Source organism: Delphinapterus leucas, chromosome 13, assembly GCF_059928025.1.
Source record: "Delphinapterus leucas isolate spDelLeu-1000000601 "Yukka" chromosome 13, BTC_Dleu_Yukka2, whole genome shotgun sequence".
Taxonomy (NCBI): Eukaryota; Metazoa; Chordata; class Mammalia; order Artiodactyla; family Monodontidae; genus Delphinapterus; species Delphinapterus leucas.
In genome coordinates, this window is record NC_143141.1 from 43,126,490 (window position 1) to 43,153,195 (window position 26,706).

Here is a 26,706-nt window from a genome sequence, read left to right on the forward strand (position 1 = left end):
AGTTTGAACTTCACTGGTATTGAAGTTAAGAGCTTGGTGTTTTAAATCCTTAGTATAACACCTGCCAAATCTGACTCCAGGCAAGATGCTTAACCTTTTTTGTTTGTTTTGTTTTGAGGCCTTTGAATAGTATCTGGCACTTCTAAGTGCTCATTATGGGTACATTGCTGCTTTGGCTGCTACTGCTATTTTAATTATTAGAGTGAAGTAAGGAGAAACTTAAGTAAATGCAGAGGCATTCAAGATAGAGAGTAATGAGTCCTGAACTAACACGTTTGGTCACTGAATGGAGTGGAAAATAATAGCATTGTAGATGTGACTCTAAGAATGAGGTATAAGGTATCAAGAGGGAGAGAAGAGTGAAGGTGAAGCTCCTCCTCCCATTCCATTTTCCCTAAGAGAAATGAACATTGGGAATACTTTCAGATGATGGTATATGATGCTCCTTTAAGTTTTTAAACAGTCTTTTAATAAATTGTAGATTTTCATATAGTCCATTTAATTCTATGTAACTTATTAATTTTATTTGGAATATAGTTAATTTCCAAGTTTAGATAATATACTTGGTCTTTCTTTTTTTTTCCAGGAATTTTTAAGAGATATCTTCAATCTCCTGTTTTTGTTGCCTAGTCTAAAAGATAGACAACAGCCAAAGTGCAAATCACATTCTTCGAGAGCTGCTGCTTATGATTTGTTAGTGGAGATGGTAAAGGGATCTGTCGAAAACTACAGATTAATACATAACTGGGTTATGGCACAACACATGCAGTGTGAGCATTCTTCTTTTCCTTTAACCTTTCTAAATTTCGTTTGTAGAAATGAGATTTTGGAGGGCATGATTTAAAGAAAGAATTCCCCATTCATACATTTTAACGTTATAAACTGTTGTTGCTGGGACATACTGAAGTTAAAAAGTAAACAGTTTTTGGGAAAAAAACAGTTGTGATGGACTTTTTAGAGATATGTGAAATACTTTGGCATTTTGGGGTTAAATAATTTAGTGCCAAGTAAAGACAAGTTTTGGCAGTCCTTTGAATATTTAGGAATAAATTAGTTTTACTATGTGTTCTTACCAATTTTTAAAATTACCATGTTTTATGTATATGAACTAAATAAGTAATAGATGTAGTGGCTGTTAATGAAAGCAGAATATATTATGTTTAATAGTTTGTTTGGGGGGGGCATCCTTTCCTCCCTCTTTTTTCAGCAGCTCATGCACCTTATAAATGGGACTACTGGCCTCATGAAGATGTCCGTGCTGAGTGTAGATTTGTTGGCCTGACTAACCTTGGAGCTACTTGTTACTTGGCTTCTACTATTCAGCAACTTTACATGATACCCGAGGCAAGACAGGCTGTCTTCACTGCTAAGGTACAGTTTTCCTTACTTTAAAACTTAAAACTATAGAGACTTCCCTGGTGGTGCAGTGGTTAAGAATCCGACTGCCAATGCAGGGGACACGGGTTCGATCCCTGGTCCAGGAAGATCCCACATGCCGCGGAGCAACTAAGCCTGTGCACCGCAACTTCTGAGTGTGTGCTCTGGAGCCCGTGAGCCACAACTACTGAGCCCGCACGCCACAACTACTGAAGCCCAAGTGCTCTAGGGCCTGCATGCCGCAACTACTGAGCCCGCGCGCTGCAGCTACTAAAGCCTGCGTGCCTAGAGCCCATGCTCCGCAACAAGAGAAGCCACCGCACTGAGAAGCCTGCACACTGCAATGAAGAGTAGTCCCCACTCGCTGCAACTAGAGAAAGCACGCGTGCAGCAGTGAAGACCCAACACAGCCAAAAAAAAAAAATTAAAACTATAAAACAAAATTTTAAAAATTTGTTGATAAATCTTGATTCAGTTTAGTAAAATATTGTTTGAGAAAATAATTTGAGTTAAAATTGACAAACTTTGGGCTTCCCTGGTGGTGCAGTGGTTAAGAATCCACCTGCCATTGCAAGGGACACGAGTTCGAGCCCTGGTCCGGGAAGATCCTACATGCCGCAGAGCGACTAAGCCCTTGCGCCACAAATACTGAGCCTGCGCTCTAGGGCCCGTTTGCCACAACTGCTGAAGCTCACACGCCTAGAGCCCATGCTCCGCCACAGGAGAAGTCACTGCAATTAGAAGCCCGCGGACCAAAACAAAGAGTAGCTCCCACTCGCTGCAACTAGAGAAAGCCCACGCACAGCAGCAAAGACCCAATGCAGTTAAAAATAAATTTCAATTGATTACTCCAAACACTGTAGTATAATTTCTTTAATTATCAAAGGAAAACACAGTTGTAGAATATACACACTCAGTGTATCAAATGAACACGATATTTTCAGTAAAAATAAATGCAAATTTTAATTATATAGAAAATAAGCAAAGCCTAAAATAAAGTAGGAAATTAGTACCAGAATCACTGAACTTATGTATCCTAAAGTAAATTTGTGGCCTAGTATATTTGAGTAGGCTTTGCTTATGTTATTTTTGTTAACTTGTGCATTGTAGTTTTCATTTTTTGTTTACCATGGGCTATCTTTTAGTTTGCCTTCTGCACTGCTTTTACAATTTTTTGGCAGCCTTTTTTTTAAAAAATAAATTTATTTTATTTATTTATTTTTGGCTGCATTGGGTCTTCGTTGCTGCATGCAGGCTTTCTCTAGTTGCAGTGAGCCGGGGCTACTCTTCGTTGCGGTGCATGGGCTTCTCATTGCAGTGGCTTCTCTTGTTGCAGGGCACAGGCTGTAGGCGCACGGGCTTCAGTAGTTGTGGCTCGCGGGCTCTAGAGCACAGGCTCAGTAGTTGTGGCACACAGACTTAGTTGCTCGGCGGCATATGGGATCTTCCCAGACCAGGGCTCGAACCCGTGTCCCCTGCATTGGCAGGCGGATTCTTAACCACTGTGCCACCAGGGAAGCCCTGGCAGACTTTCTTTATGCTTGCACTTGGGTTTTTATTTTCTTCCATCATGTCATCTGGATGTCCTTGCATTTTTTCCCCCCTTACAAAGTATTGCAATTCTTTATTTATCTTCACTGAATCCTTACTACGTTTAAGTTATGCTTCAGGGTCTCTAAAGCATACTCAGTATACTCAAGTGGGTTTGTTTTTTGGCTTTAGTTAAATTGATATTTTTAAGTTGATCATCTAACTGACTGTTAGAAATAGTTGAATAATTGATTTCATTTAGCATGTGGAAATTTTTGTGACTAAATTTGGTTGCCCCCATCTGTATAATTTTATAGAACTACTTATCAAAGAAGCATGTATTCAGTGATTTTCTTTTTTAGGTGGTGACTTGACCACAATTTGTAGTTTCTCTTCCTTATATTTAATGATCATCTTTTAGCCATTAGCACTGTCAGGAATTAATGTGTAGCAACAGAAAAAACAATCAGATGTGCTAACTGTGAATGAGTCTCAGAAATGGTATTTTTGGTTAAAAACTAAATTTAGACTTGTCTCTACATAAGGAATTCTTACAGAATAGAATTATTTTCTTTTCTGATTTTTCACAGAGAGATTAAAGAAACTACATGTATTTTACTTGTGGTAAAATATACACAATGTAAAATTTATCCTATTAACCATGTATAAGTGTACAGTTCTGCGGTATTAAGTATACTCAGATTGCAACCATCACCACCATCAATCTCCAGAATTTTTTCACCTCCTCCAGGTGAAACTGTACCCATTAGATACTTTACTCCCCATTCTCCCTTCACCCATACCCCTTGCAGCCATTATTCTACTTCCTGTGTCTATGAATTTGACTACTCAAGGTACCTCATATAAGTGGAATGATACAATATTAGCCCCTTTGTGACTGGCTTATTTCACTTAGCATAATGTCTTCAAGATTCATCCACTTCTTCAAAATTTGAATCTCAATTAATGTCCTTGAATATTTAGAGGACTTTAAAAGATCTTGGCCAGTAGTACCCTGCAGTGTTAAGGATCTGCTGCTCTAGAAAAAAATAAAGATATGACTAGATGAGGGTGAGATGTCATTTGTTAATATAATATACTCTTTAATGTGTGGATTTATTTGTGGAAAAGGTGTTTTCTGTTCTTGCAAAATCGCCAACTTGTAAATGCTTCTGTTCAGCATTGAACCAAAAAGTGCTGATCTGGAAAGCAGTTTTAAGATCTCTTTATTCAGTTTCCTTACATAATAGTGATAGCCATATTTGTATAATGAACAAAGTACTCCAATTTTTAAAATGCTAAAATTGTTAACGAAAAAATACTGTGCTTTTCCTACATATGGCTAAAAGAATGAAAACAGTGTTAAGCACATTGTAATACTTTCTTTTCTAGAATGTCTAATTTACCATTATCAATATGTCTTAATGGAAAGTTTTTTCTTAATTTACAGTATTCCGAAGATATGAAGCACAAGACCACTCTCCTGGAGCTTCAAAAAATGTTTACATATTTAATGGTATGTTTGAGAATTGGGTATGGAAAACTAATTAGATATACCCATTGACCAAAGGTGAAAACGTTAATTGGAGTTCATTTGTATTGGCCTGTCCTGACCATATACTCTTATTTTTCCAATTGACTTCGTCAGTTGCTGATGCTCTTTGTCATAGTGAATTTTAACTGTCATATTTCAGTCATCTACATTTTGTTAATTTATCCTTTGAAGAATTTCTTGTATCTGATCCATTTTTCATCAGAAGGTCACACCTCCCCCCTTAGTCTTAGGGTTTTCCAACTGATTTTTCTTTGTCCTTCTTAATTTCCACCCCCAAAACTATAAAAGTAATTAATCTTTAAAAAATAACAAATCTTAATATTATTACTCCCCTAGTTAAAACTCTTTATTATGAAAAGAATAGTATTCAGGTTCAGTCAGGATGGCACACATCCCCTGTGATTCTGCCCCTTCCCTTCAACCTCCTTTCTTATCCCTTCCCACATCCAGCCTCACCCTGTAGTAACTGTAAGCCTTTTGAAGCCCGTCACCCTTTTGCTTCATCGCTTGTGCAGTTATTTATGCTGCTTCTACTGCCTGTGGCACTCTTCCAATAGTACTCTTCTCCATTTTCTTCCATTTCTCATCCTTCAGGAATCAACTTGGTTTTTTTGAGAAAGTCTGTCCTCTAAGAGACCAAAAATTCCACAGAGTATCTCCATGTCACCATAATTCTGTTGTACCAGCACTTGTATTGAATGTTACTTATCTCACCTATTAGAATTTGGAGGACAAAGATCTTACCATATTTTTTTCAAACCATGTATTTCAGCTTATGAGACTTAATAAATGAGATTTTTTTTTTTTTTTTTTGCGGTACGCGGGCCTCTCACTGTTATGGCCTCTCCCGTTGCGGAGCACAGGCTCCAGATGCGCAGGCTCAGCGGCCATGGCTCACGGGCCCAGCCGCTCCGCGGCATGTGGGATCTTCCCGGACCAGGGCACGAACCCGTGTCCCCTGCATCGGCAGGCGGACTCTGAACCACTGCGCCACCAGGGAAGCCCATAAATGAGATTTTTAACAAAATAAAAAGGTTTGTTAGTTATCCCTTGATTCCACTTATAATCTCCTTTTAACAGAGTTGGAGCATGCTATTTGAACTGGCAAAGCACTTTTACTGCTATTTTAAACTACTACTAAACCAAGGTTCAGTTGATAGGAGAACTTATGCACCCTGCAAAGGCTTTGTATTTTATGCTTCACAATACAAACCTCCATCCTTTGAATCCCAAATTTCTTCCTAGAAATTCCTAGGCTTAAAAAATAAAAATTTCTTAACTTACGGTCATTTAACCATCTTCTGGCACCGAGACTATTAAACTGAAAAGGCAATGAGAATCAAACAGAAATGAAATAGAAGAGAGCATTTTCATAATTTCTTTGTAGATTTACTACCTGTTTCTTTGTTGTTCATTCAATAACCTTGTGATAATTTTTATTTGAGATCTAGATTTATTTGATTGTTTTATAATCCTCCTCCTCACCACCTGCCTTTTCTTTCATAGGAGAGTGAATGCAAAGCATATAATCCTAGACCCTTTTGTAAAACATACACCATGGATAAGCAGCCTCTGAACACTGGGGAGCAGAAAGATATGACTGAGTTTTTTACTGATCTGATTACTAAAATTGAAGAAATGTCTCCAGAACTGGTTAGTACCAGAACACTCAAGTTTCTTGGAAATTTTTACAGATTTGCTTAATTTTAAATTACTAACTTTCGTTTATATTTTTTTTAAAGAAAAATACTGTCAAAAGTTTGTTTGGAGGTGTAATTACAAACAATGTTGTATCCTTGGTAAGTATTCTCCCTATTCTTTGCTTTTTGGAAATCTTAATGTATATTTTAGCTTATTATAATTTACCAATTTTTGGCTATTGATTGACTAGGATTGTGAACATGTTAGTCAGACAGCTGAAGAGTTTTACACCGTGAGGTGCCAGGTGGCTGATATGAAGAACATTTATGTGAGTAATGTTGTATATATTTTTAATTTTTTTTTCTGCTTTTAACTATTTGTGTATAGCAGGCTTATGTTTGTTACCTTAGGAGAAAATTAACTTTCACATTTTCACCTATTTTCTTCTTGTGATGCTACTCAAATAAAAATTAAAGGTAGATCACAAAGCTGATTTTTCCCAATCAAAATTTAAATACTTGAGTTTTTTTTAAATGTAGTAAGATTCAGAGCACCTTGTCAATATTTTTACTAAATTTAAGTGTTCGCTTTTTTAAAAAAATGTTTTCCTCTGTGCATTCTGCCCAAATTGTAATTAATGCTTTTTGTATTTTTGCATGCTGTAAACAATAATGTGAAACTCTTAAGTGTGGTTTTATACACAGGAATCTCTTGATGAAGTTACTATTAAAGATACTTTAGAAGGTGACAACATGTATACTTGTTCTCATTGCGGGAAGAAAGTACGAGCTGAAAAAAGGTATGCTTTTTGAAACGTAATTTTCGTCATCTTGATAAATCATCAAATAGAAGTAAAACACAAACTTAGGATAAATTAATGTTAAACTTTTATGAAAATTATGTGATTAAGCTTATGGTCAGCTGCTTGGAACTCACTCTTATGCAGCAATTTTTCATTCAGTTATGCAAGTAAACTTTCAGGCACTCTTAAATCTTTTCAGATTTTTTTTTTTCCTTTTTATTAAGCAAATACTTACCAAGGTCTATATGATTGCTTAGCTCTCTGCCGTGCACTCAGTGGGGCATGATAAAGAGTCTACTCATGAACTGAAGACCTCTGAATCTGTAAAGTGAGAGATTTTTTTTCTTAAGAGCCAGCCATAAGATGCTTGGTTTAGGACAGAGTAGTTGGTTGGGTAAAGATGTTTCAGTCCTACCGATGAACATTGAAATTAGATTAAAAGAGCATCTTATGTAGTTCGTTGCTAGGAACTACAAAGGCAGAGAAGTAGTCTGGTTAGATTCAGGTCATCTCTTCAGATCTGTTTACATCTTAATGCATGGTTTCACTGCCCTCCACAAGTCCTTTAGTGATTCTTAGCTGTCAGAGTAAAGTTCCTACTCTAACATTACACACAAGGCCCTTCGTATCTTGACTTCTTTATACTTTGTAACCTCATCATTTACCAGTCTCCCAAATAAACAATAATCATGAATTTTTAGACTTCTTATTCCATCTGCTTGTGACATCTTTCCCTTACCTTCCTCAACTCCCTAAATTTCCTATTTAAAAGAGAAACTAAGCTCTTGCTTTAAACAAATTTTGTTATAAATCCTATATACACTGAAGAATTATTCCCTGAAATTCATATTTTTCATAAATCCAAGTTTTTAAGTATATTTTGTTTAAACTGAAAAAAAGTTTTTTTAAACCTGAACTAGCAGTAAGTCATACCATATGATTTAGGTAATCCATTAGGTAATGTTATTGTTGTGGCTGTAATATGAGGCAACACTCGTTGAACGCTGTTTGCCAGGCAGCATTCTAAAAGTAGTAGGGAGTAGGTACCTTAACTTCCATTTACAAATCAGGAATTAAGCTCTGAGAGTTTAAGTAGCTTTTTTAGGGTCATATATCTAGTAAATGATACAGTCAGGCTTTGCAATTCTGCTGTACAAAAAAAAATGCTTATTTAAGGTGGAAAAGAAAACTCTGAACCAAAAACCTCCTTGCCTTTGAAATATGATGTGACTCCTTTTTATGCTTCCGTAGCACCTTTCATAGCTTCATCATGGCATATACCATAGTCCCCTGTAGGTTTTTCATTTGTTTTCCTCTCTAGACACAGGAAAGTCCTTTCAGAATGGAAAAAGTCATGTAAGAGGGGGATAGATAGATAGATAGATAGGTTGATTGATTGATAGATTTAATAAGAGCATGATTTAGAGTACTATTTATTATTTACTCTGAATTGAATATTGAAATAAGTGTAGTGTAAATGTAATTGATAATAGCTAGAGTACTTCTGAAAGATAATTTTTAACAAATTTTGTTCTTGTCTTTCAGAGCATGTTTTAAGAAATTGCCTCGGATTCTGAGTTTCAATACTATGAGGTATACATTTAACATGGTCACAATGATGAAAGAGAAAGTGAACACACATTTTTCCTTCCCATTACGTTTGGATATGACACCCTATACAGAAGATTTTCTTATGCGAAAGAGTGACAGGAAAGAAGGTAATGGAAAATCTTTCTCTTGCCTATGTTTATTGTAAGTCCTCATGACAAGATAGTCATATTTATAAAGTTGTAATCAACTACACATTTAACAAAATCAAACTGAATCTTATAAAGGAGAATATTTTGAAAGACAATATGGCATATTCAGTCAGTTGGCCCATAAACGTTTTGTATCTACTAGGAGTGTGTTCTAGGCACCTTTCCAAGTGAATGAGATAAACATGGTTCCTGCCCTTGAAGAACTTAAGTCTATTGGGCATGGCATATATTAAACAAGGAATTATAAACATGAAGTGTTGTCAAATAGTGAATGTATCACAGATTGAGGGGAATCAGGGAGGGCTTTCAGGAGAAGGTGACATTTAAGCAGAGCCTGAGTAAGAGCTAGAGTGAGAGGAGTGGAGAAACTCTAGTGGAGGGCAGGGGGCTGATTAGGGGGTTGATGAGATAGGCAAAAGGGTGGCAGCCAGATCAGTTTTTTTGTAAGCCATGTTAATAATTTTGATCTTTATTTCAATGTGAAACCATTGGAAAATTTTAAGCAGGGAACTGAGATAACCAGGTGGGATCTTGGAAAAGGTTATTCTGACTATAACAATAGAAATGGATTAGAGGATGATAAAAGGAGTGTGGGGAGGCTGTTATGGTAAACCACAGTAATAGTAGCACAGATGAGAAAGCATACCAACCAGTAGGGTTGGAGAGAAGCACATGGCGATAGAGTTAGTAGAACTTGATGATTGAATGAATAAGTGAATCGAACAAAGTTATTGAACATCTATCCACTATTTAATTTTCTATTATAGTAATAGGAATATAGTGACAACAGAGAACAAGGTCTCTGCCCCTATGAAGCTTACAGTTTAGTCAGTCTACTACTAGAGGAAGGAGGAGAAGTCAAGAAAGGTTTCTGGCTTGATCAGTTAGGTGAATAGTGGGATCAGTATTTCAGGATCTCAAGAAGGAGGGAGTGTGGTCAGAAGTATTGAATACTAAATAAAGAAAAGGAACAGTTCCAGTGAGACCATGAGGGAAAATTATCTAACATGTTGAAGATCTCTGGTTATCAGACCAATTTAATTTGGGTGTTGCAGTAGGAAGGTGGATTGCAGCGAATTTAAAATGGCACTTGGTTGGTAAGTAGTTACCTCCAAGTTGCTATTATTACGTCCATAAGACCAGTGATTTTCGAACATCTGTGTGTATGTCCCAAGGACCATGATGAGGAATGGAAATAGGTGAGAGGAGAGAAGAAAGCAGAATAGGGCCAGCTCATACCTTTTCCATTCTTCTTTAGCCAAGAGAAGTTCCATTTTACATAAGAGTCCTGGCAGTGTTTTGTTTGTATAGAAAGTTATGCTGATGTAAATTTTTAAGATTTGAAGAGCCACCATATTATAAGATATAAGAAAGAGAACCATATTTTAATCTTTATACTGCATTGCCGGGCACTTAATGAGCATCCAGTAAATGTTTTACTCTCACTGAATGGGAGCTGAGAGGTATAAACAATGAGTGTGGGCTACTCTTTCAAGAGAAGAACATATCTTTCTTTGAAGAGAGAGGATGGTGACTGTGGCTGTGAGGTGATACAGGGTTAAGGGAGGGGACTTTAAAGTTAGAATTGCAGTATATTTAGAAGTTACAGGAAATGAGGCAGAAGAGGTAAGTTTGAAAATAGAGACAAGGTTAAGAAGTTGGCATTGTATATATACATCCTACTTTTTAGAACATTTTCAAACCATTTGTAAAATTATAGCAAGACTGCGTAGTAACTGCTTCACTGTATTTTTCATAATGTCTCCATGTGTGGAAATAGCAAAAATTTATGCCAAGATAAAGGAATTTATTAAGCCACAAGTGATGCCTTCAGCGTCAGATTCTAGTACATCCAAACTCCTCAGTCACTGCTCTGACACTCAGCCATTTCCTCCTCTTCACCTAATTGTTGCTTCAATTTTCAGGTTAGACTGTGCACTCAGGTTAACTAAATCTGCTCTCACTTATTTGCTTCTGATTATACCTTTCCTTTTGTGATGATGGAAATACAGATCGTAAATCATACATCTTCTGGAGTTTTTTCTTAATATCTCTTGTAATAACTTTTCAAATTGAAATCTCTGTGGGTGGGAAGTATATGTTTTGTTTATTTTGTTTCTGTCTACATAAAGCTCCTAATACACAGTGTTTTCTATTAACTGGGAAAACAGTTGGAAGCATGCTTCCAGTACAATGCTCCATTTTCCTTAGCATGAGACTAACAGGCATAAATATGTTAATACTTTTCAGATCTTGCGTTTGCCTGCTCCTAATAAAGGTAATACAAAATGCTTCATTCAGATTTATCTATTTCAAAAGGAAGAGCCAGATTAAGCAAAAAGAATATATTCTACATTTACATATTACATGGAGATTGTCCCTAGTTATGCACTGACACATGGTGGTTTTTCCAGTGATTTGTATAAATGCTCCTTAAAATTGTAGGCTATGAATGGTGAATGACTAGCATATAGGATTGTTTTGTACCTATTTGAATATATAAAGTATCTGTGCCTATTTCTGTGCATAAAGTTTAGTATATAAAGTGATTCTAAGATGTCACTGTGTGCAGTTTTCAAAATTATTGCCATTATTTTATGTAAATCATTCCAGGTTTTAAGGAAGTCAGTGATCATTCAAAAGACACAGAGAGCTATGAGTATGACTTGATAGGAGTGACTGTTCACACAGGAACAGCAGATGGTGGACACTATTACAGCTTCATTAGAGATATAGTCAATCCACATGCTTATAAAAACAATAAATGGTGAGTTTTAAATATTTTATTCTTGGGATTTAAAAAAATCTTTTTTCTTCTGTTTTTAAAATATAAGCTTATGATAGTTTTCTTCTTGAGATACGTTTTCGGATTTTAGTTTTCTAAAAACTTTATAGTTGGGAAAGGGGGCACATAAAATGTTTAAATGAAAGCTTTCAAAAGACAATATGAATCCATCCTTAAACTTTATACATCTCCAGACTCTTTTGAGAATTTGATAAATTCTCGCCTAAGAAAAATGAACACACTCAAAGTTTTGCACACAACTTTAGATTCACAGACAATATTGCACCTTCCAAATCTTACCTACCTGTGTTCACTTATTCCAGAACTGTTTACTTAATGCCTTTTATAGGGTGGCCACAAAGTCCTTATGTATTCCAGTTAGAAAATAACCTGCATACTCAATTTTCTTCACCTTACCTTTCCCTTCTGACACACATTCTTTTTATCATCTTTCATCAAGTTAATGGCTGGAAGTCATTCAATCAGTCCTTAATAGCTGGTTTTTGGTCCTCGGATGTTGTTGAATAAAGTCTCATGTATAGAGACTATTGATGTGCTAGACATTGTTCTAAATATTGGGGATATTGCTGTGAACAAAGTGTACATTGGTAAATTGATCTGCACTTAATAGAACAGTTTCGTTGAAATATTTCTCACTCTTTAAACCATCATATCCATGGTATCTTTACTTTTTTTTGTCCATTTGAATATAAATTTTGAAATGGCATCTTTATCGTTGTAAGTTTTCCAAGCTCTTAATGTTTTCTGTCCGATAGCTTTACATGTTAGAAAGTTATGCAAACTTTTTATTCCTTGCTTTTATGAACTCTTTTGTTACTCCCAGGTTATGAATAGATCTATCAGATTTTAAGGCGGTTATGACTGTGTTGTGAAATTATATTCCCAATTTCTAGTGGATTAGAATTGTCGAAACAAGAGCTTAGTTAGAATTTACCACATATTAATAAGTTTGATCAATATTTGTAATATATTAGAATGTAATCTAAATATTTTAAAAAGAGGCACAATACAGATATATTACATATATACTTGATCAATACTATATGCTCTGCTTTAGGTATCTTTTTAATGATGCTGAGGTAAAACCTTTCGATTCTGCTCAACTTGCTTCTGAATGTTTTGGTGGAGAGATGACGGTAAGTTTTATTCAAAAGTTATAAATGGTTCATGACTTTCTAAGTGCTTTGTAGTATCATAAAATCCAATAGCAGAGTCATGTAACTTTCTCTTAATTCCTATAATTAAATCTAAAATGTTTTTTTTGTTGTTGTTTAGTATAGCTTAGTATGTTTGGAGCATATACCAGACACTGGAAAATATTTTTTTTTGAAAATATATTTTAAATTACTATTTCTTCAACTGATTAAGAGGGTCTGATTAAGAAGGGTTAAGACTTACAATTGAAAAATAATAGTATAGGAATTGAATTACATTTCCACAAGACATCATGATTAAATAAGTTGTTTACTTAAATGCTGTGGGATTAGAACAGAAAGAAATTACTCTTTATTGAATACTTTATTGAGTAAATACTTACTATGAGAAATCTTTGACAAGGAAGTTGGCTTAAGCTAAACTTTAAAGATTGTTCCTTTAGTGCTTTCAATAACAGAGGCAACAACCTAGTTATTACTAGTGACAGGATAGAAAAAGATTATCTGTTTTGTAATTATCAGTTAAGATATAAGAAAAAACAGTTAGGTTGGAGTAGTGTTACAATAATTTCACTTCTTTATATGCAGTTTACCCTAGTACCAATTTTCTGAAAACTTAAAAAATAGCCTGTTGATTCTCACAAGTATTAAAAAGTAATTTCTATTTCATAAAGAAGCTCAGATAAAGTTATATTTCCCTTTAATAGCCATGTTTATTGTGAAATAACTGGTCACATTCTGGATTTTAATGAAAAGGCTTTCTTAACTGCTCTTTGATGCTCTTATGTACTATTCTGAATAGAAAAGGAAAATTAGACAAATTCCTAACACTTGGAAAATGAGTAGAAGAAGGAAGGAAATAATGAGTTACCATTGAAGCCATAACTAAACATATTGCATCTCTAGATGTTATTCCTAGAATATTTCCTCAAAAAAAAAAGAAAGAAAAGATAAACAAGTAAACAGTGCAAAACTCTTCTTTTAAAAGGTAGTTTTTCAGATTGCATGCCCACTTTATTAAGTTTTATATATTTGAAGAGAAATTAAGGAAAAAATCCCATTCACCATTGCAACAAAAAGAATAAAAATCCCTAGGAATAAACCTACCTACAAAAGACCTGTACTCAGAAAACTGTAAGACACTGATGAAAGAAATCAAAGATGACACAAACAGATGGAGAGATATACCATGTTCTTGGATTGGAAGAATCAATATTGTGAAAATGACTATACTACCCAAAGCAATCTACAGATTCAATGCAATCCCTATCAAACTACCAATGGCATTCTTCACAGAATTAGAACAAAAAATCTTACAATTCATATGGAAACACAAAACACCCCAAATAGCCAAAGCAATCTTGAGAAAGAAAAATGGAGCTGGAGGAATCAGGCTCCCCAACTTCAAACTATACCAAAAGGTACAGTAATCAAGACAGTATGGTACTGGCACAAAAACAGAAATATAGATCAATGGTACAGGATAGAATGCCCAGAGGTAAACCCAGGCACATATGGGCACCTAATTTACAACAAAGGAGGCAGGAACATACAATGGAGAAAAGACAGCCTCTTCAATGAGTGGTGCTGGGAAAACTGGACAGCTACATGTAAAAGTATGAAATTAGAACACTACCTAACACCATACACAAAAATAAACTCCAAATGCATTAAAGACTTAAATGTAAGACCAGACACTATAAAACTTTTAGAGGAAAACGCAGGAAAAACACTCTTTGACATAAACCACAGCAAGATCTTTCTTGACCCACCTCCTAGAGTAACAGAAATAAAAACAAAAATAAACAAATGGGACTTAATTAAACTTAAAAGCTTTTGCACAGCAAAGGAAACCATAAAGAAGACAATAAGACAACCCTCAGAATGGGAGAAAATATTTGCAAATGAAACAACAGACAAAGGATTAATCTCCAAAATATAAAAACAGCTCATGGAGTTCAATATCAAAAAAAACCAAACAATCCAGTTAGAAAATGGGCGGAAGACCTAAATAGACATTTCACCAAGGAAGACTTAGAGACAGGCAAGAGGCACATGAAAAGATGCTCAACATCACTAATTATTAGAGAAATGCAAATCAAAACTACAATGAGGTATCACCTCACGCCGGTCAGAATGGCCATTATCAAAAAAGCTAGAAACAGTAAATGCTGGAAAGGGTGTGGTGAAAAGGGAGCCCTCCTACACTGCTGGTAGGAATGTAAATTGATACAGCCACTATAGAAAACAGTATGGAGGTTCCTTAAAAAACTAAAAATAGAACTGCCATATGACCCAGCAATCCCACTACTGGGCATATACCCTGAGAAAACCATAATTCAAAAAGAGACATGCACCAGGGCTTCCCTGGTGGCGCAGTGGTTGAGAGTCCACCTGCCGATGCAGGGGACACGGGTTCGTGCCCCGGTCCGGGAGGATCCCACATGCCGCGGAGCGGCTGGGCCCGTGAACCATGGCCGCTGAGCCTGCGCGTCCGGAGTCTGTGCTCCGCAACGGGAGAGGCCACAACAGTGAGAGGCCCGCGTACTGCAAAAAAAAAAAAGAGAGAGACATGCATCATAGTGTTCATTGCAGCACTATTTACAATAGCCAGGACATGGAAGCAACCTAAATGTCCATTGACAGATGAATGGATAAAGAAGATGTGGCCCATATATACAATGGAATATTACTCAGCTATAAAAAAAACGAAATTCAGTTATTTGTAGTGAGGTGGATGGACCTAGACTCTGACATACAGAATGAAGTAAGTCAGAAAGAGAAAAACAAATACCGTAGGCTAACGCACATATATGGAATCAAAAAAAGAAAATGATACTGATGAACCTAGTTGCAGGGCAGGAATAAAGGGGTAGGCATAGAGAACGGACTTGATGACATGGGGTGGGAGGGCGAAGCTGGGGCGAAGTGAGAGTAGCGTCAACATAAATACACTACCGAATGTGAAATAGTTGGCTGGTGGGAAGCAGCAGCATAGCACAGGGAGATCAGCTTGGTGCTTTGCGATGACCTAGAGGGGTGGGATAGGGAGGATGAGAGGGAGGCTCAAGAGGGAGGGGATATGAGGGCGGGGATATGGGGATGTCTGTATGCATATGGCTGATTCACTTTGTTGTGCAACAGAAACTAACAAGGTATTGTGAAGCAATTATATTCCAATAAAGATTTATTTAAAAAGTAGTTTTTCAGATTGCAAGTCCATTTTATTTAGCTTTATATTATTGATGGTAAAGTACCTTAAAAATGTTTTGAATCTTTTTTTTAAAGTACTACTCCTATCCAAAAACTGCTATTAAAGATTTTTCTGAATATAATGCTATTTGAGAACTATTTACAAAGTTGCTATAAAGTATAAAATAGCTGTTTATGAAGTATTTTATATATAAATATAGCTGAGTGTACCCATTTCTTAAAGAAGGAAAACTTTCATTTTTTTAAACAGACCAAGACCTATGATTCTGTTACAGATAAATTTATGGATTTCTCCTTCGAAAAGGTAACCATTTCTTTCATGTATAATTGTACATTATTTTCTGACTTCCATGTTATCTACTTTTATAGTTATACTATGTCAAAATGAAAATATACTTTTTTTTCCCTCTTAAAGACACACAGTGCTTATATGCTGTTTTACAAACGCATGGAACCAGAGGAAGAAAATGGCAAAGAATACAAATTTGATGTTTCATCTGAATTACTAGAGGTATGAGTTAATTTAACTTTAGCAACAATTTAAAAGCATGTTAAGTATTTATGCAAGTATTAGTTCTAGAATATAAAAGCAGGCTATATAAACAACATCATTAGTATCTGTAATCCGAGGTAGACCTTAACCCTGTTCACAAATAGTCTCGGTAATACTGACATACAACAGGTGAATGTAAACTGAAAGAGATTAAAGGGAGTGGAAAACAATTATTAGTAACACTGAAGAAAAATAAGAAAGGTAAAAATGGTTGATGGAATAAGCTCAAGCTCACAATTAACTTGTATGGTTGGTGATATTCTTGGATTGGGTGGTAGGACTGTGAATGTTCCTTTTCTTACGCTTCATATTATACACAAGTGTACAGTGTATTTTAAATGCATTTAAAATATGTATTATATATATTTTAATATGTGTCTCATTTGTAGTAATGAGCTCTTTTCGTTTCATAATGTAGTTACGTGATAATGTTAGGGGTTTATAAAAAGTGTGCACACGCAATGTATGTTGTGTCATTGTTGTAAACTGACTCGGCCAAAAGTAAAAAAAATGAATCTCCAGAAAGGTATACCTGATACAAGTGTACTCTTCCATGTAGACAATTAAACTTTTACTCTCTGACTGATTGATATTTGCACTATTGTGGTCAAGTCTTAAAACTGAGTGGATTTTGTTCCCCAAACACTTTTTTTTTTTTTTTTTTGCGGTACGTGGGCCTCTCACTGCCATGGCCTCTCCCGTTGCGGAGCACAGGCTCCGGACGCTCAGGCTCAGCGGCCATGGCTCAAGGGCCCAGCTGCTCCGTGGCCTGTGGGATCCTCCCAGACCGGGGCACGAACCCGTGTCCCCTGCATTGGCAGGCAGACTCCCAACCACTGCGCCACCAGGGAAGCCCCCCAAACACTTTTAATGGTATCTTGCCTACCTGTAATTTACTGATAAAGAGCCAAGAATATTATCTTCTTCCAAACCCTCTAAATTAGGTTTACCAGCAGAATTAGATGCGTCACTGGATGCCAAGCTATTAAACTCACCTATTTATACAAAGATTTATTTCAACTGCTATCATAATAGCAAAATAAAATAGATTATAATCATCATTATGTGCAAGACTTCGTGTCCCCAGGGTATTCAGATGTACACCATGTTGTAGATGAGGACCCAACAGTATTTAAAGATAGCCACCCACATGTGAAATAAAATGAAATTTTACATAAAACCTTAATGATGTACAGTTGGCATTTGAACAACACAGGCTTGAACTGTGAGGGTCCACTTACACATGGTTTTGGGTTTTTTTTTCAATAAATACAGGATCTATAAGTGAACATGAATTTCTTTTTCACATTGTTTTTTTTTTAAATTTTATTTATCTTTGGCCGCATTGGGTCTTCGTTGCTGCACGCGGGCTTTCTCTAGTTGCAGCGAGCGCGGGCTACTCTTCATTGCGGTGTGCAGGCTTCTCATTGCGGTGGCTCCTCATCGTGGAATACGGGCTCTAGGCACGTGCGCTTCAGTAGTTGTGGCTCGCAGGCTCTAGAGCACAGGCTCAGTAGTTATGGCGCACGGGCTTAGTTGCTCTCTGGCATGTGGGATCTTCCGAGACCAGGGCATGAACCTGTGTCCCCTGCATTGGTAGGCAGATTCTTAACCACTGTGCCACCAGGGAAGTCCCTTATTTTGCCAGTTTTTTTTTTTTTTTTTTTTTTTTTTTTTGTGGTACGCGGGCCTCTCACTGTTGTGGCCTCTCCCATTGCAGAGCACAGGCTCTGGACACATAGGCTCAGCGGCCATGGCTCACAGGCCCAGCCGCTCCGCGGCATGTGGGATCATCCTGGACTGGGGCACGAACCCGTGTCCCCTGCATCGGCAGGCGGACTCTCAACCACTGCACCACCAGGGAAGCCCTATTTTGCCAGTGTTTAAACATAAACCTGTCTTTCATAACCTGTTGTTACCAGAATATCAGCCTACCATAGTTTTCATGTATGTTATCAATGCTAACATAATTTTATTCATTATATATTTGCTCTTCAGACAGTTGGGATTTCAGAGTTCTTACTTTCAAAATTTTAATAAATAAATTGAAAAAAAAAAAAGAAACAACGTGATTGCTTGAGGTAACCAGATAAGTAATGATAAATTGGATTAGGTTTAGTAACTACTTCCATATTCCATTTACCTGGAAAAAAGTCAACATGAATTTAAGTGCATGTATACTTTTTGTTTCTTCTAGAGCAAGTCTTATTTTGTCTAATAAAAATATTGGTAAAATGTTATGAAGCAAATGCTTTCTGATGTCTAATGTTAACATTTTTTTCTTCAGTGGATTTGGCATGATAACATGCAGTTTCTTCAAGACAAAAACATTTTTGAACATACATATTTTGGGTAAGCTTGGCAGATTTAGTAAGATTTTTTTGTTAACACTTTAAAAAAATCTTATTTTGTAAGAATTTTAACCTATTGTTTTCAAATTCTAGGTTTATGTGGCAGTTGTGTAGTTGTATTCCCAGTACATTACCAGATCCTAAAGCTGTGTCCTTAATGACAGCAAAGGTAATATATGTATAGACTTAGGTAATTTCTTCAAGATTGGTGACTTTAAAATAATTAAATCTTTTTTGCTTAATTTTATCTTTTCTTGCAGTTAAGCACTTCCTTTGTCCTAGAGACATTTATTCATTCAAAAGAAAAGGTATGTGTTCTATTTCGTAAACTTTTGTGCCATTCATGTCATTTATCATATCTTTTTTTTTTTTTTTTTTGGCTACGTTGGGTCTTCGTTACTACGTGGGCTTTCTGTAGTTGCAATGAGCAGGGGCTACTCTTCATTGCGGTGCGCAGCCTTCTCATTGTGGTGGCTTCTCTTGTTGTGGAGCACGGGCTTCAGTAGTTGTGGCTCGTGGGCTCTAGTGCGCAGGCTCAGTAGTTGGAGCACATGGGCTTAGTTGCTCCGCGGCGTGTGGGATCTTCCCAGACCAGGGCCTGAACCCGTGTCCCCTGCATTGACAGGTGGATTCTTAACCACTGCACCACCAGGGAAGCCTCAGATATCACCTAATACCTTCAGTAACTTCTTTTTCTTTTTTAGCCCACAATGCTTCAGTGGATTGAACTGTTGACCAAACAATTTAATAATAGCCAAGCAGCTTGTGAGGTGAGGTGAATGATTCAACAAACAATGCATAGCTTAAGATTCACTTTCTTGTTTTCTTTTATTCTTAACTTAGATGATATAACAAAATTGTTTTATCTATTATAAATCATAGGGAGCCAGTGTAAGTTGTTCCTAAAATTACTTGATTGCCAAGAGAAATTTATAATTAATGTATCAAATTCATTACATTGATTAAATAATTGATTTTTAAGTTACTTAAAAATCCTTAGGTTCCCCCCCACCATGTATTGGAAGGAAAAAGTATAGAAAATTCAGAACTGTACCAGATATTTCTTAACTACTTTTGCATGCTACTAGAAAATACTGAAAAATGCATATCTCCCTTCCCCCTCTGAGAAAAAATGCATATATCCCAGTAGATCAGTTTATGTCCTATTTTATCTTTTCCCATATTACATTATAAGAGAAACATACATCCCTAAGGATAGTATGCACACAGGTAATAAACACTTAGCCATATTGCCATCTTACTATCGTTTATCATTTGTGATGATCTCCCGGAGTGGTGTGTGCCTTTCTAGGAATGCAGGTCTTATAAATTCCCAGAAGTGGGAGACAGCAGCATAGTGTACAATAGATGAAATTAGTTGAAGATTTTTTCATATGTAGAAGGATTTTAGAAAGATTATTTTTTAAAATTTTTTTCAGTCGGTTTGTTTGAATTAGTATTGAAACAAGGTCCACATTTTGCTTTTGTCTTGTAAATCTCTTTTCATCTATAATACAGTTGACCCGTGGACAACACGGGTTTGAACTGTGTGGGTCCACTCATACACAGATTTTTTCAGTAAGTACGTACAGTACCGTACAATCTGTGGTTGGTTAAATCCGAGGATGCAGAGGAACCTAAGATACAGAAGAAGGTCAACTATGGGACTTGAGTATCTGCAGATTTTCATGTATGCTGGGGCTCCATACCAAGGAGCAACTGTAGTTACCTTCTTTTTTTTTTTTTCCCGTCTGTACCACATTCTCATTTGTTCTGCAGGATTTTCCACATGCTGGCTTTGATCTAGTGCATCCTTTGGGTGTTATTTAACATATTCCTCTATTCCCTTCCCCCTTCATGATTTTTAAAAAACTATTCAGTAAAAACAAACAAAAAAAAAAACTGTTCAGTAGATTGCAGAAGCTTGATTAAGTCAAATTTTTTTTGTTTTTGTTGTTTTTTTTTAATAAAGTTGTGACTTCAGTTTTTTCACTAAGGATTTGCCTCTGGAACTCTATCAAGGAGTTAAAATTCTCTACAGTTGTCAGTAATTATGTGTGTGCATAAATAGGCAGTACAGTTCAGTAGAGGAGTTAAATATGTGATTAAGAGATATCTTGAAATTAATGGGAAATTGTCTTAGCGTAAAGAAGAGTGTTTTTTGTTATCAACAGAACATAAATTGGTTTTAAACAGAAAGTTTATCATACTCAGATCGTATATTATTAATAGGAACAAAAAATTCTGCAATGTGACCTTTATGAAGTCTAAGAGGAAAATAGTATTTGACTTTATTAAGAACTGCAGGTTGTCATCATGTAGGTTCTACACTATAATGTAAATGGCATCCATGGAATTCTGTATTGAGATGACCTTGATTATGACTTTAGACATTTTAGATTTTACACTTTCTACCAATTGAAGAATCTTTTTTGGTAAGAATTTAAAAGAATTCAAATGTCAACTAGAATTAAAATCTTTGTGTGATTTTTATCCCAATTGACAAGTATTGATTGAATGTTAAAATCACACTATTTACTTACAGTGGTTTTTGGACCGCATGGCTGATGATGATTGGTGGCCAATGCAGATACTAATTAAGTGCCCTAATCAAATTGTGAGACAGGTAAGAAAAAATTTATTTGGAAAAGAAGTGGCTTTCAAGTTAATTGTTCTGAATTTGCCTGTGAATATATTTTAACCCAGCATTGGAAGTAATTTGAAAAGATCGACCTCTTATCACAAAAGTCATTTTGCTCTTATTTTCACCAGCTTCTTTTGGCAAATCAGCTATCATTTCCAGTCAAGTGATTAAAATCATTCACATTTCCTGGTTATAGGAAGATAGCTGTAACTGCCTATTTTCTCAGATCCTACTTTGATGTATGAGTTGTACTGATTCTTTTTCAGATCCTTAGGTATTCTAACCATGGTAGGGTACTGTAATGGCCTTGAAAGTTAAATGAATAGTGTATAACTTATTTCCGTGACAGATTCTCATCTGTCACATGAATCAGTTTGTTTTTCATAAATCATTGGAAAAATTAACAAGGAAGAAAAATACATATGCATTTATGACACAAAACCAAAAATTTAATCTGAAATATGCTTTCAGTTATAATTGAGATACAATTCTTATATCATAAAATTTAGCAAAACTTTTCAAAGTGTAAAATTAAGTGTTTTTTAGTATATTCCCAAATATGTGACCATCATCTACCTAATTTTATAACACCCCCAAAAGAAATACCATACTTATGAGCAATCACTTCCATTTTATCCTGTCCATTCTCTTCAGCCCCTGGCCACCATTAATATACTTTCTGCCTCTGTGGGTTTGCCTATTCTCACCATTTCATTTGAATAGAATCACACAGTATGTGGTCTTTTGTGACTGGCTTTTTTGATTTAACCATGTTTTCAAGGTTTACCCATGTTGTGACTTGTATCTGTACTTTATTTCTTCTTATTGCCAAGTAATATTCTATATACCAAATTTTGTTTATCTATTCAGCAGTTGATGAACATTAGTGATGTTTCCACTTCTTTGCTGTTTTGAATAACACTGCTATGAACATATGCGTACAGATATTTGTGTGGACATGTGTTTTCAGTTCTTTTGGATATATACAGAGGAGTGAACTGCTGGGTTGTAACATTCTTAGGGACTACCAAACTTTTTTTCATGATGTCTGCACCAGTTTACATTCCCACCAGCAATCTGTGAAGGTTCCAGTTTTGCTACATCTTCTTCAACATTTGTTTATTGTCTTCTTAATTTTAGCCATTCTAATGGGTGTGAAGTAGTATCTCATTGTAGTTTTGGTTTGCATTTGCTTAATAATTAATGATAGTAAACATCTTTTCGTGTGCTTATTGGCCATTTGTATATCTTAATCCATATTTTTTGGATAAACTTAAATTGCATTTCCTTCTCCTAGTCATTGAAATTCTAATAAGCAGCTGTCCTGCCCCACTCCACTCTTCTGAAAGAGATGGTTGCCAAGTTTTCTTTCCTCTGTATCTCCACTAGTAAAGGAGGTTTCATGAAGCTTCGTATTTGGTAATCTCTATTACTGAAACCTATAGTTTGTTTTTGCTTTTTCCCTTATAAAATTGTTTTTCAAGCTAACTCTACCTTTTATCTTCAGTCTGTAGTTGAGACTCCAGGAAAGCTTTAGAATGTCAAAAGATAATCTGTGGGCAAAATATAAATGGGTAGCAGAGTTTTTTTTTTTTTTTCGGTACGCGGGCCTCTCCCGTTGCGGAGCACAGGCTCCGGACGCACAGGCTCAGCGGCCATGGCTCACGGTCCCAGCCGCTCCGCGGCATGTGGGATCTTCCCGGACTGGGGCACGAACCCATGTCCCCTGCATCGGCAGGCGGACTCTCAACCACTGCGCCACCCGGGAAGCCCAGGGTAGCAAAATTTTTAATCGTGTTCATTTTGCAGTGTCTTTGTTACCTGATGTGAGTTGACTCTTAGGTTGTCCTATCTTTTCATCTATAGATGTTTCAGCGTTTGTGTATCCATGTGATTCAGAGACTTAGACCTGTGCATGCTCATCTCTATCTACAGCCAGGAATGGAAGATGGGTAAGAAGTATACCTTTTAAACTGAACTTTTTTATTTATTTATTTATTCATTTATTTATTCATTTATTTAACATATTTATTTATTTATTTGGCTGTGCCGGGTCTTAGTTTCATTGCAGCATGCGAACTCTTAATTGCAGCATGCATGTGAGATCTAGTTCCCTGACCAGGGATCGAACCCGGGCCCCCTGCACTGGGAACATGGAGTCTTAGCCACCAGACCACCAGGGAAGTCCCTGAACATTTTATTTTTAAGTTTTTTGATGATCTGCCTACGAAGTATTTTTAAATATCCACACTGAAATATTTAGGTTCTCCTATTTAAAAATAATCTGTAATAATATAAATCAAGAAGGAATACTTTTGTTTTATTTTTATTTAATTGCATTTTCAAAATCCTCTACAAGTAACTTTGACTTAGTCTTTTTGTTTTGATTTCAGCGAGACATGATAACTGGAATCCAACTTTTTGTATTATTGTAATTGGTATTCATTATTGCAAAGATGAAAGAGATAAATTCAGGTTTTTAAAATATTTCTCCTCCCAAAATATCTATCCCCAGACTTCATACTTTTTCTAAGATGTATAAAATTGTGTTTTCAGGTCTGATGATATGGATGCTTCAGTAGAAGATATAGGTGGTCGTTCATGTGTCACTCGATTTGTGAGAACTCTGTTATTAATCATGGAACATGGTGTAAAGCCTCACAGTAAACATCTTACAGAATATTTTGCCTTCCTTTACGAATTTGCCAAAATGGGTGAAGAAGAGGTGAGGCTATATCTTGTTTATTTCTGGTATTATGCACTTATTTTCAGTATTTAAAACTTAATTGTTTTTATTTTTAAATCAATATTTTTATTTTTAGAGCCAGTTTTTGCTTTCACTGCAAGCCATATCTACAATGGTACATTTTTACATGGGAACCAAAGGGCCTGAAAATGTAAGTACAGTTCTGTCTCATATCAGGGATTTAGAGCCATGTTTTCAAGTTTGCATCATAGAAAGATACTGGATTCCTTTGAAGTCCCTTCCAGCCCTGATATTAAATGATTTTAAGGGTCTAAGTTTGGTTGATATTTTTAATGGATATAGCAAGAGAAGAAACAGTCAAGTGATAAATTTCACTGGTATGGCCCTGGATCAAAGCAAATAAATTTAGGCAAAATGGCCATCACCTGCTTTAGGGTCTTACAGTAGCATTTTGTGTTTTGGTGAACATTTTTGCTGGCCATATTTTTAAAGCCCTTTGCTATATATTAAGTCTGTCAGTCTTCCAAAAATTCAATTCATAATATTAAAACTATTACATCAATTTTGTGTTGTCTGTAATGACCACATTGGATTGAATGCTCTATTTGCTCTAATTTAATCCTTGTTGTAACCCTAAGAGGTAAGTACTGTTGTTATCTCCATTTTACAGATGGGGAACTTGAGGCATAAAGAAGTTAACTTGTTTTAGATCACAGTGAGTTAGGCTTTGATCCTTGGTTAGACTCCTGAATGAAACTGTTAGCCACTGTGCTGTAATGGTTCTCCAAATACATACTGTTATTATCTAATTTCAACCTAGATGGCTACTTATTTAGACTGCTTTTCTTTTGCTTTGTTAGATCATAAAATCTTTTCAGTGTTGCATTTCAAACCCCAAATGAGTATCTCTTTGAAATACCTACTGTTTGGATTATCTGAAAACTGCAAATATGGATTCCTTAATTTGTGTAACTGGTATTTTTATTAAATATGAAATACCATTTTATCATACTCATATAAATTTTGTTCCTGATTTATCTTCCAAAGAGCTTGCCTATAAGAAAAAAAAATTATTGTTAAAGAATTTATATCTTTAGGTAAGGTAAATACAGTATTGGGAATTATTGTTCTTTACAGTTCTGCCTATTAAATCTAGAATTGTGCTGAATGTGGTTTAGACTTTTAAATAAGGTTAGGCCTTTGAGTGGTTATTTTTCATGATACATGCTCCTGCCACTGTCTACCCTGCATTGTTGTGTGAGACAATCAAGCTCTTTTCTCTCAACATAATGTTAGAAAATAATATATTAAAAATGAATTGTGTTATGTTCTAGCCTCAAGTTGAAGTGTTGTCAGAGGAAGAAGGGGAAGAAGAGGAGGAGGAAGAAGATATACTCTCTCTGGCAGAAGAAAAATACAGGCCAGCTGCTCTTGAAAAAATGATAGCTTTAGTTGCTCTTTTGGTTGAACAGTCTCGCTCCGAAAGGTGAAATGCTTCAACATTCAAAATGCTTAAAGCATGTTTGATTTTATTCTTTTTACATAATTGTTTTACCATTATTAACTCAGTAGTTTTTGTTACTTAATTCCCTTTAAATAATAACAACACTTTCCATCAACTCTTGTAGCATAAGTATTTCGATCCTTTGTACCAAACTCTTACTTTGCCTGAGTCATGTTAGAAATATACATTGAAGAAATTTACAGTAAAATATGTAGCAAAATTATATGTGCATTCATCCTTTGACCTAGCAACCCCACTTCTGGGATTCTGTTCCCAAAACACCAAAAGATGTATGTGCAGTGCTGTTTATTGAAGCAGTGTTTATAAACAGCAAAAGACTGAAAATGTCCACAAAGATGGTACAAGTTGAAGAAACAGAGCATCCACTTGATAGAGGACTCTGTAGCAGAAAAAAAACAGGCAGTATGGACTGTATGTGTACCACCATGGAGAGTTCTTTAAGATACATATCACTGAGGTGAAAAAAAAACAAGGTGGACAAAAGTATATATAGTATGCTACTTTTTTTTTTCCTTTGGCCACGCAGCATGGCTTACGGGATCACTGAGTCCTAACCACTGGACCACCAGGGAATTCCCTATAGTATGCTACTTCTTAAGAAGGGGAGGCTGTGAGACACAAAGTGAGTGAGAGAGAGAGAGAGAAGAGTGTGTGTGTGTGTGTGTGTGTGTGTGCGCGCGCACGCACGTGTGCAACCAAGCCACATTATTCATGGATCTCCACTTTGTGAATTCTCCTACTTAAATTTATTTGTAATCCCCAAATCAGTACTTGTGAAGCGTTTACAGTGATTTGTGGATTTCAGAATGCACAGAGTGGCAAAAAATTGGAGTTGACCTGACACACACTTCTCCAGCTGAGGTCAAACATGGTGACACTCTGCCTTCTTGTTTCGGTGCTCAAATTGTAAACAAATTTTTGTTTGCAATATATGCCACATTTCTCACATTTATGCTTTTTGTTGGTGATTTGGCTGTTTAAAAATGGTCCCAAGCATAGTGCCAAGTGCTGTCTAGTGTGTTCCTAAGCTCAAGAAGGCCATAATATGCCTTAAGGAGAAAGTACACATTAGATAAGCTTCATTCAGG

At 36.0% G+C, this 26,706-nt stretch overlaps 1 protein-coding gene across 15 annotated transcripts in view; it reads left to right on the forward strand.

The window, feature by feature from the left end:
* Nucleotides 1-26,706, forward strand: part of USP34 (ubiquitin specific peptidase 34) — a 231,411-nt gene that overhangs the window by 172,460 nt on the left and 32,245 nt on the right. For all 15 annotated transcript variants that reach the window (XM_089923127.1, XM_022597181.3, XM_089923126.1 and 12 more), the window contains 21 exons: nt 587-770; nt 1,211-1,371; nt 4,358-4,423; nt 5,969-6,115; nt 6,205-6,261; nt 6,354-6,431; nt 6,808-6,902; nt 8,451-8,623; nt 11,279-11,432; nt 12,529-12,607; nt 16,089-16,142; nt 16,254-16,349; nt 18,679-18,743; nt 18,836-18,911; nt 19,003-19,050; nt 19,447-19,512; nt 21,288-21,368; nt 23,253-23,338; nt 23,943-24,111; nt 24,209-24,283; nt 25,428-25,579. In XM_089923127.1, coding sequence (XP_089779253.1) covers nt 587-770; nt 1,211-1,371; nt 4,358-4,423; nt 5,969-6,115; nt 6,205-6,261; nt 6,354-6,431; nt 6,808-6,902; nt 8,451-8,623; nt 11,279-11,432; nt 12,529-12,607; nt 16,089-16,142; nt 16,254-16,349; nt 18,679-18,743; nt 18,836-18,911; nt 19,003-19,050; nt 19,447-19,512; nt 21,288-21,368; nt 23,253-23,338; nt 23,943-24,111; nt 24,209-24,283; nt 25,428-25,579 — 2,162 coding nt within the window. The remainder of the gene's footprint in view (nt 1-586; nt 771-1,210; nt 1,372-4,357; nt 4,424-5,968; nt 6,116-6,204; nt 6,262-6,353; nt 6,432-6,807; nt 6,903-8,450; nt 8,624-11,278; nt 11,433-12,528; nt 12,608-16,088; nt 16,143-16,253; nt 16,350-18,678; nt 18,744-18,835; nt 18,912-19,002; nt 19,051-19,446; nt 19,513-21,287; nt 21,369-23,252; nt 23,339-23,942; nt 24,112-24,208; nt 24,284-25,427; nt 25,580-26,706) is intronic.